The sequence below is a fragment of the Telopea speciosissima genome, chromosome 4, assembly GCF_018873765.1.
Source record: "Telopea speciosissima isolate NSW1024214 ecotype Mountain lineage chromosome 4, Tspe_v1, whole genome shotgun sequence".
NCBI lineage: Eukaryota > Viridiplantae > Streptophyta > Magnoliopsida > Proteales > Proteaceae > Telopea > Telopea speciosissima.
In genome coordinates this window covers 47,408,866-47,425,322 of record NC_057919.1, presented here as the reverse complement: position 1 = coordinate 47,425,322, position 16,457 = coordinate 47,408,866, and the positions used below count along the sequence as shown (strand labels likewise).

General features: G+C 40.4%; 1 protein-coding gene across 2 annotated transcripts in view; it reads left to right on the top strand.

Moving 5' to 3' along the window:
* The window catches only part of LOC122660141 (tRNA pseudouridine synthase A), an 85,461-nt gene that overhangs the window by 13,016 nt on the left and 55,988 nt on the right, over positions 1-16,457 (top strand). For both annotated transcript variants that reach the window (XM_043855324.1, XM_043855323.1), the window contains exons 4-7: positions 6,192-6,337; positions 12,081-12,172; positions 12,321-12,655; positions 16,166-16,235. In XM_043855324.1, coding sequence (XP_043711259.1) covers positions 6,192-6,337; positions 12,081-12,172; positions 12,321-12,655; positions 16,166-16,235 — 643 coding nt within the window. The remainder of the gene's footprint in view (positions 1-6,191; positions 6,338-12,080; positions 12,173-12,320; positions 12,656-16,165; positions 16,236-16,457) is intronic.

Genomic DNA, 16,457 nt, shown 5'->3' with positions numbered 1-16,457 from the left:
CCAAAATAACTTGTCACGGATTTTTGAACTTTCTCAAGAGTTCTATCGCATTGAGAGGAAGGGACGTTCTGTCACTCAATACTTTGCTGATTACAAGAGAATGTATGAAGAATTGAACTCCCTTCTTCCTATCTCGGCTGATGTGAAACAGATGCAAAGTCAAAGGGAGCAATTGGTTGTCATGGGTTGCTCGAGAGGTCTTGGACAGGATTTTGAGTCAGTTCGGTCTCAAATCCTTGGAGATGCAACTATTGCCACGCTAACTGATACATTTGCTAGGGTACTTCGAGTATCCCGGGATGGCTCAAAGGAGCCTACACCTGCTGTTGAGAATTCTGCCCTGTTATCAAAATTAGGGACTGAGAATTTTGCACGTGGAGATGGTGGCAATCGTGGTGGAGGTCGTGGTCGTGGTAGTGGCACCAGTGGCCGTGGTGGTGGTCGTGGCACAGGGAAAACCCAAAACCAGCACGGTTTTGGTCAGTCTAGTACTTCTTTTGATGGCTCAGGGTTTGTTAGAACTGGTCATCATTGCGGCCAGCCTAGACATATTCAGAGATTTTGTTGGCAGCTTCATGGAAAACCTCCCCAGCAACAATTTGCTAATTCAGCTACTAGCAGTGATTCAGCTCCACAGACTCAACCATCTGAAAATAAGGTAATTGTCATGACAGAGGAGGAATTTACCCACTACAACCAGTTCCAGATGTCTCAGCTTACTTCTTCCACTGCTGCTTTAGTCAAGACAGGTAATGCGACTACATGTCTCTCCGCTACTTCTCGTCCCTGGATTATTGATTCAGGGGCTTCCGATCATATGTCTGGGATGTTAGGTATATTTTTGTCTCTGTCCTCATCTTCTTCTAGTGTTACTTTGGCTGATGGGTCCTTAGTTAGAGTTAAAGGGATTGGTACTATTCAACCCAGTTCTTCTTTATCTCTGTCTTCTGTTCTCTACCTTCCTAATTTTCCATTTAATCTTATGTTTGTTAGTAAATTAACTAAAACCTTTAATTGTTTTGTGACCTTTTATCCTGATTCATGTGTCTTCCAGGATCTTGCTACGAGGAAGACGATTGGTAGAGGACGGGAGTCAGAGGGGCTGTATTTATTGGATGGTTCTCCACCTGTGGCTTGCACCAATGTTGCTTCCCCTCACCAGATTCATTGCCGGCTTGGTCATCTTTCTTTGGAGAGTCTTAAAAAATTAGTTCCTACTTTTAGTTCTTTATCTAGTCTAGAGTGTGAGTCTTGTCAGTTTGGGAAGCTCCATCGTGTGAGTTACCCATCTAGAGTCAATAGGTGTTCAGCATTTCCTTTCTCGTTAGTATCTCAGATGTTTGGGGTCCATGTCCTGTTATTCTAAGCTTGGTTTCAGATATTTTGTTTCATTTATTGATGACCGTTCTAGGGTCACATGGTTATATTTAATGAAAACCAGATCTGAATTATTTTCTATCTTTTGTGCATTTGTCTCCGAAATCCAAACTCAATTTGGTGTGTGTGAAAATTTTGCAAAGTGATAATGCCAAAGAATATTTTTCTTCTTTTATGGTTCAGCGTGGTATTATCCATCAATCTTCCTGTTCTGACACACTACAACAAAATGGTGTGACGGAAAGGAAGAATCGTCATTTAATAGAGGTTACTCGATCCTTGCTATTTGAGATGAAAGTTCCTAAAGTGTTTTGGGCTAATGCCATAATAACAGCTTGCTATCTTATCAATCCTATGCCATCATCTGTTTTGAAGGGGGGTATTCCTCATACATTGTTATTTCCCATTGAGTCTTTATTTTCTTTGCCTCCAGGAATTTTTGGGTGTGTGTGGTTCATTCGTGATCATTGGCCTAGGCTGTCCAAATTGGATCCTAAGGCCATTAAATGTTTCTTTCTTGGTTATTATCATACCCAGAAGGGGTATCGTTGTTATTCTCCTGTGTTGCATAAATATTTCATCATTGCTGATGTCTTTTTTTTTAAGTCTGCTCCATACCTTACTGCACCAGTTGATGCATTTGGCTTAGATGATACTTTTCCTGTGTGTATTGTTCAGTCCTCTTTGCCACAGGGTCTTGCTCCAGCTTCTCGGAATCATCCTCCTACTACTCGTATGTATGTTCGTCAACCCCCAGTGGCTGCTGCCCCCCGAACCGCAAGTGGCTGCTCGCCCCTAAACCACCTGTGGCTGTTGCCCCTCCTATTCTCACGGACTCTACCACGTCTTTTTCCGTTGCAGATCCTACTGTAAGTACAACTCCCCTTCTCCCTATTATTTCTGATCTTGGTCTACCTATTGCCCAGCGTAAAGGTACTCAGAGTTGTACACAACATTCTATTTCTCATTTTGTTTCTTATTCTGGCTTATCTACTGGTTTTCGTTCCTTTTTGTCTACTGTTGAGACTCATCCGCTTCCTAAGTCTTTATCTGAGGCATTATCTAGTGTTGGCTGGAGGACAGCTATGGATGAAGAATTATCGGCGTTGAGAGAGAATAACACGTGGGAACTTGTTCCTCTGCCCCATGGTAAGACTGCTATTGGTTGCCGTTGGGTTTATGCTGTTAAAGTTAACCCTGATGGGTCTCTTGTTTGGTTGAAAGCAAGACTTGTGGCCAAGGGTTACGCATAGGTGTATGGTGTTGACTACTTGGTAACCTTCGCACCAGTTGCCAAGCTTGCTTCATCCTAATTTGGTCAAGTAGAGCATGTGTGATATCTATACACCAACTTGAGGGGGAGTGTTGAGTAGTCAAACCCGAAAGGGTATATTTGTCTTTTTTATTCTTTAGTTGTTTAGTCGGTTATGTGGGTTTTAGTCCCACATCGCCTATTTGTAATTCTGTCCTCTCTTTTCAATATTATAAATAGAAGAGCTTGGGGTGATCATTACTCACTCAAGCATTATATCCCATCGTGTTCAGTTAACAATCTTGTATTATGTATGAAGCATATGTGGAAACATGCATCATGTGTGACATAATTCATATATTTACATTAGCATAATGATCTTTGGTTTGATAGTGAGAAGCATTGAATATGATTGTGATTTAGAGATGAGCATGGCATGGTTATGCATAGAAAATCATTTATGTTGATCATTGTATGAGGGTTGGTATGGCTTTGTATGGGCATCGATCATACCTTCAATCATGTGCATTACATCATGATTAGAATGCATGTGGATAGGGCTTACCTTATACTCACCCCTTACCAACAAAGGGAAAGGTGTTGGTAACCGATAGTGATATCGACGTATTGGTGTACGATTCTTGAACTCTGATGGCAGATGGAGTTGCTCGTAACTGAGGGAGAGCTAGGGTTGACATAGGGGGTCTGCCGGGCAGGATGTACACGTGTCTGGCAGGCTTCCATTGCAACAGAAGTTACTGTAGTATAGGACTTACCATGAGACTTAGGCATTTTGCTTATTAGGCATTGTTGATGATGTTAATATCGAATCATGCATAAATCATGGACTATATGTGTTTGTTTGTGTGATTCCACTCATTGGGCTCAGTGGAGCTCACTCCTCGATATATCTCTTTTTTTTTTTAGACATGGTAGGTAGCGTGGTGATGATGGATGTAGATCCTTCATCTCAGTTCAATATTGAACAAGGGTGTGCACTGGAGGAGCTGAGCAGGATGAGCACGATGATGCATGTGCCTGTATCAGTTGTGCCTTCAGTGGCTCTGGTTTGATGTAGTTGGTGTTGGATATGTTTTGGGTTACCTTTTTGAAACAATCTCTTTTGTGTAAATATTTATCTTGGAATATTATGTAGATATAATGGATGTAAAATTTAAAAAACAATTTGGGTTATGTAATTAATCTACTATCATGTAGAATTCAGTACCTTGATGTTTATATTAATGGTATATTAATCTTCCGATGCATCACTTTGATTCTCTTAATGATTGCTTTGATTATTAACTGTGAGGTAGGCCACAGAACTGAAATCCTGGTGGTTTTAGGATTGTTAGTGGATGTTCAATCACATTACCCGGCTCGTTTAGGGTGGGGTGTGACATGTTTGGTCTACTCCTCTGGCATTCCTTAATTCGCCCAGCTTTCCTCTATCATCTCCCGTGGTATTTGGTCCCCCCCCCCCCCCCAATCCCCCTTTGCCTCACTCTGTCCTTTCCCCGCCCCATCCGTCTCACTCGGACAATGTCATCTGGATCCCCTCCCCCAATGGTCTCTTCAGTTCTAGCTCCGGTTGGGGCCGTTATCTCGCACATTTGGATGGTGAGAAGTCTTTGAAGATGGACCTCCAACTCTCGTTCATTCGACAAGATTTGGAAAGCCATCTTTTTTTTAATGTCAGCACCAGAATTCATATGCTCCCTCATGGTTCTCTTTTTGATTCCCCAAGGAACAGGCACATTGTTGTTTCCTGGGGCTTAGATGTTTCTCTTTTTCAGTCTCCTAGCCCACCTCCTTAGGGCTTGAGGCTTTGTATAGCCCCCCCTCTCCCTCTTCCCTGTGTATTCTCCCCACTCTCTTTCCTCCCCCTTGGGGTTTTGGTAATGAATTAATTACTCACCCAAAAAAAAAGAGGACTATAACAGTCTATGACCAAAGATGATAACTTGATGCACCATTAAATTTAATTGAGGTGATTTGGACATTCATATTATCCACAAAACTTTTTGACTCCCCATAATATGACAAAAAAATGCAACCGACCAACAAAACAGTTTCACAATCAACGGCCAGCAGCAAGGAAATAAGCCAAAACAGTAAAAAAGGCTATACCCAGTGCACAAGGCTCCCACGTTTAGCAGGGTCTGGGAAGGGTCAAATGTACGCAGCCTTACCCTTGTTTCCAAAGAGGCTGTTTCCAGGACTTGAACCTGTGACCAAGCGTTCAGCAAGTGAGCACTTGACCAACGCGCCAAGCACAACCTTCAAATAAGCCAAAACAGTATCAAGAGCAATATCAGTACCACAACAATACAGTCCAACATTACTGCAAAATGCAGGAAACTGGTCAATGCAGGACCAGCAGCAATATCAAAACAGTACGATAGTCATGACATTACTGCAGCCACAATATCAAGCCAATGTAGAACCAGTAACTGAAAACAGTACCAAACATCAACACATAACATCAACCAGTAGCCACACTGGCCAAACTTTCAGCAACAGAAAACAGAACCAGAAGCATAAGACAGCAATAAACAAAATTTTATAGTAGGCAATCTAAACATCTGAAGATACCAAGATTGTAATTGAATGTAGTGCAGGATATGAAGATTTATTCCTTAAAAGAAAAGTGTAATCCAACAACGGCTAGATGACAAGATATGAGAGAGACAGCAAAATTGAATCTTAAGAGTTGCAGAATCAATAACTATCAAGATACACCAATCTACTTAGCTGATCGGCATCAAACTTGGAACAGTAGAAGAGCCCCCAAAATATCTCAAGCATCCGCTATATGGATGTGGAGACATCACCACTTGAAGATTGCAGCCACAAGGAGGCACACCAGTGAAGCCGCAGGAAACATATGGCAGGCAGCAGCAAAAAAAAACATTCATGTGTAACAAAGGTACATCAATGTACCAGCCAACATTGGAATATAGAACCCTAGTTTTTCATGTTCCAATAACTAGGGTTTCACTTTCATGCAAACACAACAAAACACAAAAGCACAAGATCTAAAGAAGACTCAAAATAGAATATGGATTGATTCTATTGGTTGTTCAAAGCTCTGATACCACGTTGCAATTTCAGAACTAGAACAACCAATAAGAAGAATAAGCAAAGTAGAAGAAGAAGAAAAGAAGAAGAAAGAAGGGCAGTAGGGTACTGCAGAGAGAGATAGAGAAGAATTCTGGTTAATAGCTATCAGCAGTCCCTCATACCATTATATAATAGGGTTAAACCAAAAATACAAGCACAAGGACAAGAATACCCTTGTGCTACATGTGGTAGAACTTAAAAGAATAAAGAACAAAACATTCTACCACAGGGTATGATAAGTATACCCCTGCGGTAGCACGTAACACAACTTAACAACCTTATTTATTTTGTCAATTGATTTCCCCCATACAACTGTCTTCTTAATCTGTCATAAGGAAGGGGCGGGATAGAGGCCTAGATTAGGTTGATGTTCTGCTTGTTTTTGTGCTTCTTTTTAAATATCTTATTTATTTAATTCAATTTCTTTTCATGGTAACAGTTTAGTAGAAAGATCTCTTGGGAAATTTGTCGATGAGAAGAAAGCTCAACAGCTGAAAGAGAAGTCTTTACCGGTGGAAGGTTGTGCGGCTGTTGCTGGGCGCACTGACAAAGGGGTGACAGCTCTTCGGCAAGTTTGTTCATTCTGTATGTTATCTCCTCCTCTTGTCCTCTTCACCTCCCCAGTATGTCAAAATCCATGGTTTTGCCTTTAATATTTTTTGGTTTTTATGCCAGGGATCTTTTTTGTCCATCTCTGTTTTCCATTAAATGAATTCTTGATTCATTAGAGATAAAAAAATAAAAAGCTGTGGCTGCTCATAGATTGGTAGATAGGCAAAGAGGCCATTAAAAGGCAGTGTTGTAACTTTTAGGTCTATTCTTTTGAAGTACAATCTTAAGCATTTTGTAAAGATCAGGATATAAGCATGTGATGCTCTTGCTTGAACTCTTCCAAATGGATGAAGCGACCAAGTCAGCTTTCAATACTCCAAGATTCTGGTTTGACAATTTAGAATTCCTCCTTGCCCCCTTCGTTTTTCCAGTTTTAAATCATTAGTTGGCTTCTTCTGTATATTTAGTTCTATCCTTCCTTGAACAGAACTTTTAGGTGGTTAATGTAACATTGTTACATTTATCTTATGCTCATGTATCAGGTAATTACACGATTCATAAGATGTGATTATTGTTGTGCTGGTATAACTAATTACTTCTACAACAGTAAAATATATTGCTAAGTGTATGAATTCTATTATAATTCATTCACTGACACTGGCCTTCTGTATTGGTGAACGATGCTGACCCTAGCATCGATATCTTTTTTTTTTTTTGTTTTTTGGTAAAAACCCTAGCATCAATATTGATGCATCTTAGAGTGACAGTATGGTTTGTATTTGTTTTGATTAGTATATATAATGATTCTGGTGGGGGGTCGATAAGATGGACCCTAGGTTCAGATTATACTCTTCTTTTAACAGGAACTCAAGCAAACCCTAAAACAGAATTTAGGTCAATAGTAAGGTCAAAGTCAACCTTACCCATTGATGGTCAGATTTTGACCAATGTTCACAAAGTGTTAGAACAAGTGAACCCCAAAATACAGCAACGTTTAAATGGTCAGATTTTGAAGTAATAATCAAGCAGTGTAGTCTCAAACCCAAAACTCAGATTTAGGGAGAAATCTGATATCAATAGATGAGCAGGTCTGATCTAAGAGATGACCTGGTCAAAGGTCACTAGAAAGGTCCACTTGATTGCCGAAAAGTATGGACCTACAATCACATATATCAATTTCAGCAAATAGGGGCCAAAAACAGGGGTGCCACCTGCTTTTGGATGGCTGTCCTTGGCTGGATTTGACTCCTCAGTAAGAACAGAATATAAACAGTAAAGTGAGTAGATAATAAACCCTTCCAAACCCTAGATGAATCAATTTCAGCAAGCACCAACCCCAAGGGGTTAGCACAGCTGGCTTGGAGGGGACATGAGACTCCGCCTCAGGAAGTGAGGTCTCGTGATCAAACCTTTGCCGCTGCATAATTTCTTGGGGCCACCCGCCTGAGGCTCACTAGGGCCCAGAAGCTCCCGGTTCGTGTGTGGCGCGGGGGTCATGAACGAGCCCTAGGGGGATTTAGTTGGCCTAAAGTCGGATACCCCTCCTGTCTCAAAAAAAAAAAAAAAAAAAAAAAAAAAAATGCAAGCACCATAAACAGTAGAAGAATCACCACTTACTTGAGAGAAGAAAACAGAAAACTATAGAAGAAGAAATGATCATTGATCTCCCACCAATAGGCCTAGATTAGAATCCCTCCAATTCCAAGGGTTCCCACTCTCAAGTCTCAACTAAGTCTCACAGCAGCATCACAGGCAATAGCCATTCCTTTGATTAATTCGTTGGATGCCTAGAATAGGCTGTAAGCTTTGGTATAAAAAGAGAGAATCCCTAGCTAATAAGAAAGCTATCTTACTACAATTACATGACTAATAGGAAACATAACACAAGAAGGAACTCACTAGGCTAGGTAGTAAGTCTTTAAGTTAAACAAAACAACTTAAGAGAATAAAAGAAAAACAACTAAAATATAGCCCACGACTTGGGCTTGAAAACAGTTCTACTAATGGGCTTTAAAGGCCCATGTCGGGCTGGACTTAAAGAAGCCCAGCTTCCTTTAAGTTACTGGCCCCTAAGGATATAAATAAAGAGCTGGAGGTGATCATTAATCATCCAAGCCTTCTCTAATTCTAAATCTGTTAGCATGGTATCAGAGCACGTTTTGAATTAGGCCTCTACCTTCTAATTTCAGCTTCTTCTTTCTCTTCTCTCTCTCTCCCTCGATCTCCTCTTCTGTTCTCTCTTTTCTTCTTTTGTTTTCTATTCTTCAATAGGGCAGCATTGATGAGGTGATCCATTGATCCAGCTGCTGCCCTTTCTCACCTCATTCCATGGTTAAATAAATCTGTTCGATATCAACAACACCTTGGCTGCGATATTTGAAGCTTCACATATTTGATTGATTCCACCTCAAGTATAAGGAACCAATCTCCCTTATTGAAGATCAAGAACTGCAGCAGGTTCCTTTGTTGAATACTCTTTTTTATCTCAGTTCTGCCTTGAAGACCTCTTAGATCGATTTCTCCAAAAACAGGGTTTTGAAAAGTCAAATATCGATCTAGGAGCTGCTGTCCTCTGTTGGGGCTGATATTTGGAAGAGTGCTCAGTCTCTTCTAGACCCACACTCGAGCCAAGTTTCAGCTCAATCCAGTGTTTTTTTGCAGGCTTCTCTCCCTACATGGCTACATCGATGTCAACAAAATCAGGGTTTTTTTCAAAACCCTGAATAAATCGATCTTAGGGTTTTGAGCCTTTGCTGCTGCTGATTTTTGGAGACACATATTGTGACATTGAAAGGGGATTTTCCTCCAATTTTCAGCCTTTAATTTGAAGGATTTCTTGGGTTTCTTATCACCACAGCCCTCCTTTGCGATTTGGGTTTTTTGGCTGCATTATGGGTGACTCTGAAGTCTCTACTGGCATCTCTGCTGCTGCTGGGCTTGGTAGGAATGACAACCGTGATCTCCTCCCTAATCCTATCAAACTAGATGGGAGCAATTATTTGATCTAGTCTCATTCGGCATACTTTGCTATTGCTGGCCGTGGGCTTACTGGCCATATTGATGGTACTATCACCATGCCAACTGCTCCTGGCACTCTCTTGACTAGATGGATCTCCAACAATGGTATACTTTATGTCCTATTTGATTGGCTCAATGCAATCCGACCTTGCCAATGGTTTTCTTCTCCTTGATACAGCCCATCAGATTTGGTCTACTTGCAAGGAGACATATGGCTAGCTTGGTAATGATGCACAGGTGTATGAACTTTGGAAGAAGGCCAATAATACTACTCAGGGGGAGTTATCTGTCTCCAAATACTATGCTATCTTGTGCAGTCAATCTTGGATGGGATCTACAAGAGCTAGATGTGAAGAATGCCTTCCTAAATGGAGAACTTGGTGAGGAGATATACATGGATATTCCACCAGGGTTTTCTTGTGATAGTAATCAAGGTAAAGTGTGCAAATTGAAGCAAGCACTTTATGGGCTGAAGTAGTTAACTAGAGCTTGGTTTGGTCGGTTTCACATCACACTCTCTTTATAAAGAGGGCTGGAAAAAACCTCACTGTTCATATAGTCTATGTGGATGACATTGTGGTTATTGGCAACGACGGTGATGAGATCAACCGGTTGAAGAAGTTTCTTGGGCAGGAGTTTGAGATAAAAGATCTAGGGAAGCTACGGTACTTTCTAGGGATTGAGGTTACCAAGTCTTCTAAATGCATCTTTCTCTCCCAAAGGAAGTATGCCCTAGACTTGTTATCTGAAACTGGTTTGTTTGGTTGTCACCCTTCAAATACTCCTATGGAGGCTACTGTTCGTCTCAAAGAAAAGGAGGGTGAACTTGTTGATAAAGGCCGGTACCAAAGACTAGTGGGGAAACTGATTTATCTCTCACACACACGTCTAGACATTGCTGTTGCTGTGAGTACTGTGAGTCAGTTTATGCATGACCCTTATTCTTCTCATATGGAGGCTGTTCTTTGGATTCTTCACTACTTGAAGTCAGCTCCTGGAAAAGGCATTCTTCTATCTCCTCATGGTCACCTATGAGTAGAGGCATATACTGATGTTGACTGGTCTGGTTCTACAGATCGGAAATCTATCTCTGGGTATTGTTCTTTTGTAGGGGGTAATCTTGTCACTTGGCGTAGCAAGAAGCAGTATGTGGTGGCTCCTTCTACTGCTAAAGCAGAGTTTCGTGCTATGGCACAGGGCATTTGTGAGTTACTTTGGCTGAAAGGCTTGCTACAAGACCTTAGTGTTCCTGTTCATCTTCCTATGATGTTGTATTGTGACAACAAAGCTGCAATCAGCATTACTCACAATCCAGTACTGCATGATCCCAAGCATGTTGAAGTGGACAGGCATTTTATCAAGGAGAAGTTGGAAGACGGATTGATTTGTGTTCCCTTTTGTGAAGTCTAATGATTAGGTTGCTGATATTTTCATCAAGGGATTGTCTGGGAAATTGTTCCATCCTATTCTAGTCAGGTTGGGCATGATTGACATATTTGCTCCAACTTGAGGGGGAGTGTTAGAACTGTTAGAACCGTAGGGGTATTTTGGACCCTCTTTTTGTTTCTTTTATATACATATTGTTTCCTCCCTTTCCTACAAGGTCGGCCTTTTAGAGGAAGCGGTTCCAACATGGTATCAGAGCAGGCAGGGGTCACGGTATCGAGTCCCCCTGGGAGCGGACAGGTGTTAAAAAATTATTTATCCACCCGTGTCCCCCTTTGGATAGTCCGCCGTGTTAAAGCTCCTGTATGATGTACATATTGTTTCCCCCCTTTCCTACAAGGTCGGCCTTTTAGAAGAAGCGGTTCCAACAGAGCCAATACGTTACAAGAATTTTTTCTTATCATATTAGGAAAATACAAAGAAAAGAAAATAGAAATAAACTAGACTACTAAACTCGACTTATACTACTTAAAATCCTAACACAAGTAGGAAAGCTGAAGAAAAGAGATAAGAAAGATAGAGGAAAGAAGGAATCCATGATGGGGGGACTGGTGGTTACATATTACTCTAACATATTACTCTAACTTTAACTGGGAGAAAAAACAGGGGGTGACGGCAGGTTTTGGATGGTTGACCTTGGCTGGATTTAACTCTCCAGTAAGAACCAAACCCTAGATGAATCAATTTCAGCAAGCACCGTAAACAGTAGAAGAATCACCACTTACTTGAGAGAAGAAAACAGAAAAATATAGAAGCGGATTTGACCTTTGATCTCCCACCAACAGACCTAGATTAGAATTCCTCCAATCTCAAGAGTCTCTGACTCTCAACTGAGTCTCACATTAGCTCCTTTCACAGAAGCAACAAAGGCAATAGCTATTCCTTTGATTAATTCGTTGAATGCCTAGAATAGGCTACAATCTGTGATATAAAAAGACAAAAATCCCTAGTTAGTAAGCCAATAGGAAACATACCACAAGAAGGAAACCCACTAGGCTACGTAACAAGCCTTTAAGTTAAATAAAACAACTTCAAAAAAAATAAAAGAATAAAACTAAAACATAGTCCATGACTTTGGCTAGAAGACAGGTCCATTAATGGGATTTAGTGGCCCATGTTGGGCTGAACTTAAAGAAGTTCAACTTCCTTTAAGTTATTGGCCACTAAGGCCTGTTTGGTATTCTTCTTTCTTCGGGAGTAAGTTAAAAGCTCCCCTGCATCAGATTCTCTAGAATGTTTAAGTGATTATTCAGTATTGTTTTGTAGTCTCAACTATTTTACAGGGTCATTCTCAGAGATTTTGCATGTCCAGATACTTGGAGAGAGGATGTCAAAGCACAAGATGTTGTGGATGCAATCAATACTGCTGCACCAGGAAAGCTCCAGGTCATCTCTGTATCCAAGGTAAACCCTGTTCTATTTATTTATTTCAAGGTTGCAGTGAGAAATTGGAAGAAGCTGCAAAGCATGCCAATTGTAGTTACAAAGTTGATTCATGTCTTGAGCCGATGGTATATGAGCTGATACTGATGTAAAGTGGAACTAATTGTAGGTGTCACGAATATTCCATCCTAATTTCTCTGCCAAATGGAGGCGCTATTTCTATATTTTCCCCTTTAATGATGGAGAAGAGAAGCAAAGTGAAGGGCTCCAGGGGGACAATGAGAACTGCAGCTTGGGGGAACTCCATGAGAGAAATGGATGGGATGAATATATTGGAGAGGAGAATAGTGGGTGCCTGATTGTCAGTGGTGAAGATGAACTTGAAAGTGCAAAGAAACCAAGAAGTTTCAGCATAAGCAGAGTAAACCAACTTCTACTCCAACTAGAAGGGAAGCTGTTATCATACAAGGTGTTTGCGCGGGACACAAAAGCTTCTAGAAGCACGTAAGTAACATATGTATGATACTGTATGCAGCGTTGGCCACAGCCATACGTATATATTCTATGTATGCTACTGTATATAGCATGACTACGGTCATATGTGTTTGTTTTTTCTGTGATGATGATTCAATCTACATGTCTGGAGATATTTTGTGTTAAAGTGTGTGCATTCCCCTTCTAAAGCTTAGAGTCTAAACGTGGTTTTGTTACCAAATTTGAATTATCTGTTAACAAAGAATAAACAACTCAGCCTTATCCCAACTAAATTGGGTCGGCAACATGGATCCTCGTCCTCCAATCAGCTCTATTGGAGGTCATATTTGAAAGAAGCCCTAAGATAAGCATGTATTTCCTCACCACTTCTCCTAAGGTCATTTTAGGTCTGCCCCTGGCTCTTTTAGTTCTTCAATCTGAATCAAATCACTCCTCCGAACTGGAGCATCCATAGGCCTCCATTGAACATGGCCATGCCCCCTTAAATTACTTTCTTGTAGATTATCACGTATCGGGGCTAGTCCCAAACCAGCTTTAATATGATAATTCCTTACTTTATCCTTCCTAGTTACAAAGAATGTAACTACTTATTTTTGTTAGTCATATAGGGTACTACTATGAAACCCGGTCAAATTTCTGAATAAATTTGAACTTTTGGAACCTGTGTGATTTCAGGTTCTGGTTCAATATTTGGCCATGCTAGCCTCTAAGTTGTGGGCCGTCTTGATTAAGAAATTCAGACCTATCTCATGACTCGTCTTTAAAGGCATTCCGATCAGCCAACTGCCATGGCCTTAAATGAGTCTGAGGTGTCTAACGGAAGACAACACATAAGCTTGGCATGTTGGATTGATGGCTATGCAAAGCCTTTCCTTAAATTAAAACATTGTAAGTATTATTTTAAATGAATTTATACATATTGTGTGTACGACCAAATAGAAATTCAGGGGTATTTTAGTAAAATTGACCATGTGGGACCCACTTTCCCAGTAGGCAATGCTGTCCTCGATAGTTACCCGTACTCGGATGACCTTTAATGTCACCCGGCATCAAATTATGGATAGAATAGTGTATTAAATACAAATTTCAGATATATAAACTGTTATAGAAATTGATTTAAATCTAATTTCAGTCAAAAAGACTGAAATGCCCTTTAGTGCTTAAATGCCATTACCATATATATATATATATATATATATATAACCTTCTCTTTACTATTACAATCACAACAAACTAAAGGGGCTGAGAGAAATGAATTCTCTCTTGGAAGAACTAGAAAGCAAGAAGGAAAAATAGAGAAGAAAGGAAAAGAAGAAGAAGAACCCTACAACCTACCTTCTACTTCTGAAATTGAACTTAGAGACTCCATTAGAAGGCTGCTGTACCTTGTTTCCTGCTCCTATATTAAGGTAAGCTTTGAATACTTGCTGTCTCCCTCTTTATTTCACTTCTTCTCCATCTCTAGTTCATCTATTAGGAAATTCTACCATTAAAGCTTGAAGACCAAGCTTGGGATTTAGAGATTGAGCATGTTTGGACTAATTGGAAACAATTTCTATCCGTATGAGACCTGAAATTCGGTAATTCATCAAGTCTGCAGGCTGTATTGCTGTTTTTAATAGTATTTCATAAACCCTAATCTAGTTAATTAGGTTTAATTCTTGAAATTATCAAAATTAGGAAGCTGTTTATGAAATTGAATCCCTATGTACGTAGACCCACCTTAATATGGTGTTAAAACACCAAGATTTACCCTTGCATGTAAGGATCTGCCCAAAAATAGGAAAAACCCCAAATTCGGACACACTCCCGGATGGAGTTGCAGGCCCAGAGGAGGTCGACCGGCTCCTTTGGAGTTTGCATCTGGCTGGTCATTTTTGAAGCCCTGTTATGTTGGGGTTTGCCCTGACACTTCATGGACCTAATAAACACTGTTTTGTCATGATATTTAGGTTTGTTTCTCTGTTGTCTTTGTGTGCTCTGCTGATCTATTGGAGAACTCCCTAGTTGAACTAGACTCCAATACAGGTAAGGGGATTCGACCTTAATTTCCTGCGTGTTTATCACATTAATTTCAACTTTATGCTGAATGCCATGCTCATGCATCATTACCTCTATACTTGGAGCATGTAGTTTTCTAGCTTTTATTTAATGCATTAGACTGCATGTAAAATAGGTTGCACAAAGATATACTGCATTGCATTTGCATTGATTATTTCTATGATGTGAATTTATGATGATGGAATTTGGTAATTTATAACTCAGATCATGCTTGCCTCATCATGTTTAGACTACACTGGGCTAGGTTAATATTCATTACCCAGTACTGCGCCCCTTACCAACAGGGGGAAAGGTGTTGGACAACCTGTGGCAGAGACCGATGTGTTAGTTCCGGGATGCCATCTTCTGTCCCATGTTAGCGGGTCCCTAATTCCGCTGTGGGAATAAACAGGCAGGGTTGGTCATTTGGGGGTCTGTCGGGGTCCGATGTGTTAGTTCTGGAACTGGCGGGTCCTCACCGTGGTAGAATGGTTTCACTCGGGTGACCGAAGGGTTAGTTTCGGGACCGAGGTTAGCATCTACCCCTAGTAGTAGTACTTATACCCCATGAGACTTAGTATCTGTGTTAGGAACATGTTAGTTTAGCACATGCATCATGGATTTATTGTGTTTGTATGCTTGTACCCCCCTTACTGGGCTCAGTTGAGAGCTCCCCCCTGTGGATATCCTTATTTTTCAGGTGATTTAGTTACTTCTAATGTTGGATTTGCGGCGCTGGAGTTTGAAGTGCACGATACTTCGTGCGCATGTGATGATTGCGCAACCTCCTGATCTTGGCCTGATAGTCCAGGCTACTCCCCCACTCTTTTATGCTTTGTAAATGCTTTATATAGTTATAGTATAGTTTTCTTGTATACTTTTACTCTGTGGTACCTTTGAGAACTGTATAGTTGTATCACAAGCCTTATCCTTTATATAAATGAAATATCACTTAGACTTCTCTTACTAATGATGTTATCTCTATTAATTAAATTGTTTCCGCTGCCTCTGATTACTGTCTCTGTGAGCAATGATTGTAAATAAGGTACTGCACTTGTGATCCTTGGGGATTGGTTGGATATCAGAGACATCCTGCCACACTTGGCCCATAATAACCGGGCCGGGGTGTGACAACTACTCATAGAATATCTTCAATAGTCAACCTCTGCTTAGACATTATTTAGTTAGAGGATACTTGCTCTTTCTTGCCTTATTGGCTGTTGATTCTTTCATAAAGCGGATGACATAGGTATGTGCCCACGAAAATTAGAAAGAAGAAAAAAGTAATGGCAACTCTGGACTATGAGGCCATCCTTCACATGTTTGTGTGCCTGCTAATGGGTTTTTTTTCATTACTTGTGAGACTGAACATATCACATTACAAGCTCAAACTACCTGAATTTTATTGGTTATGCACTTGATTCTGTTGAATAGAACTAAGTTTTCTGTAAACTTTCTAATTATCTGTCTCTCTGTCAGGGGTCCACCTACAGAATGTTTCATTTACCATGCTCGAGCTGCTGAAGGAAGATTACCCTATCAGGAAGAGGTTTACTGCTATCAATCTTGTTGATTGTCATGATTCTTATATTCAATATTCCTTGAATGAATTGGCTCTGAACTCCATTATGTTTGTCCAATTTAAAAAATGCTTTGTTAAATTTTGTTATTATGTAATTATGTAAGAAATTGGCACCGATCTTTTAACAAATAAACCCAAGTTAAACGGGAGTTACCATGGCCTCTCCATTGAGTCCATCATGGCCTCCCT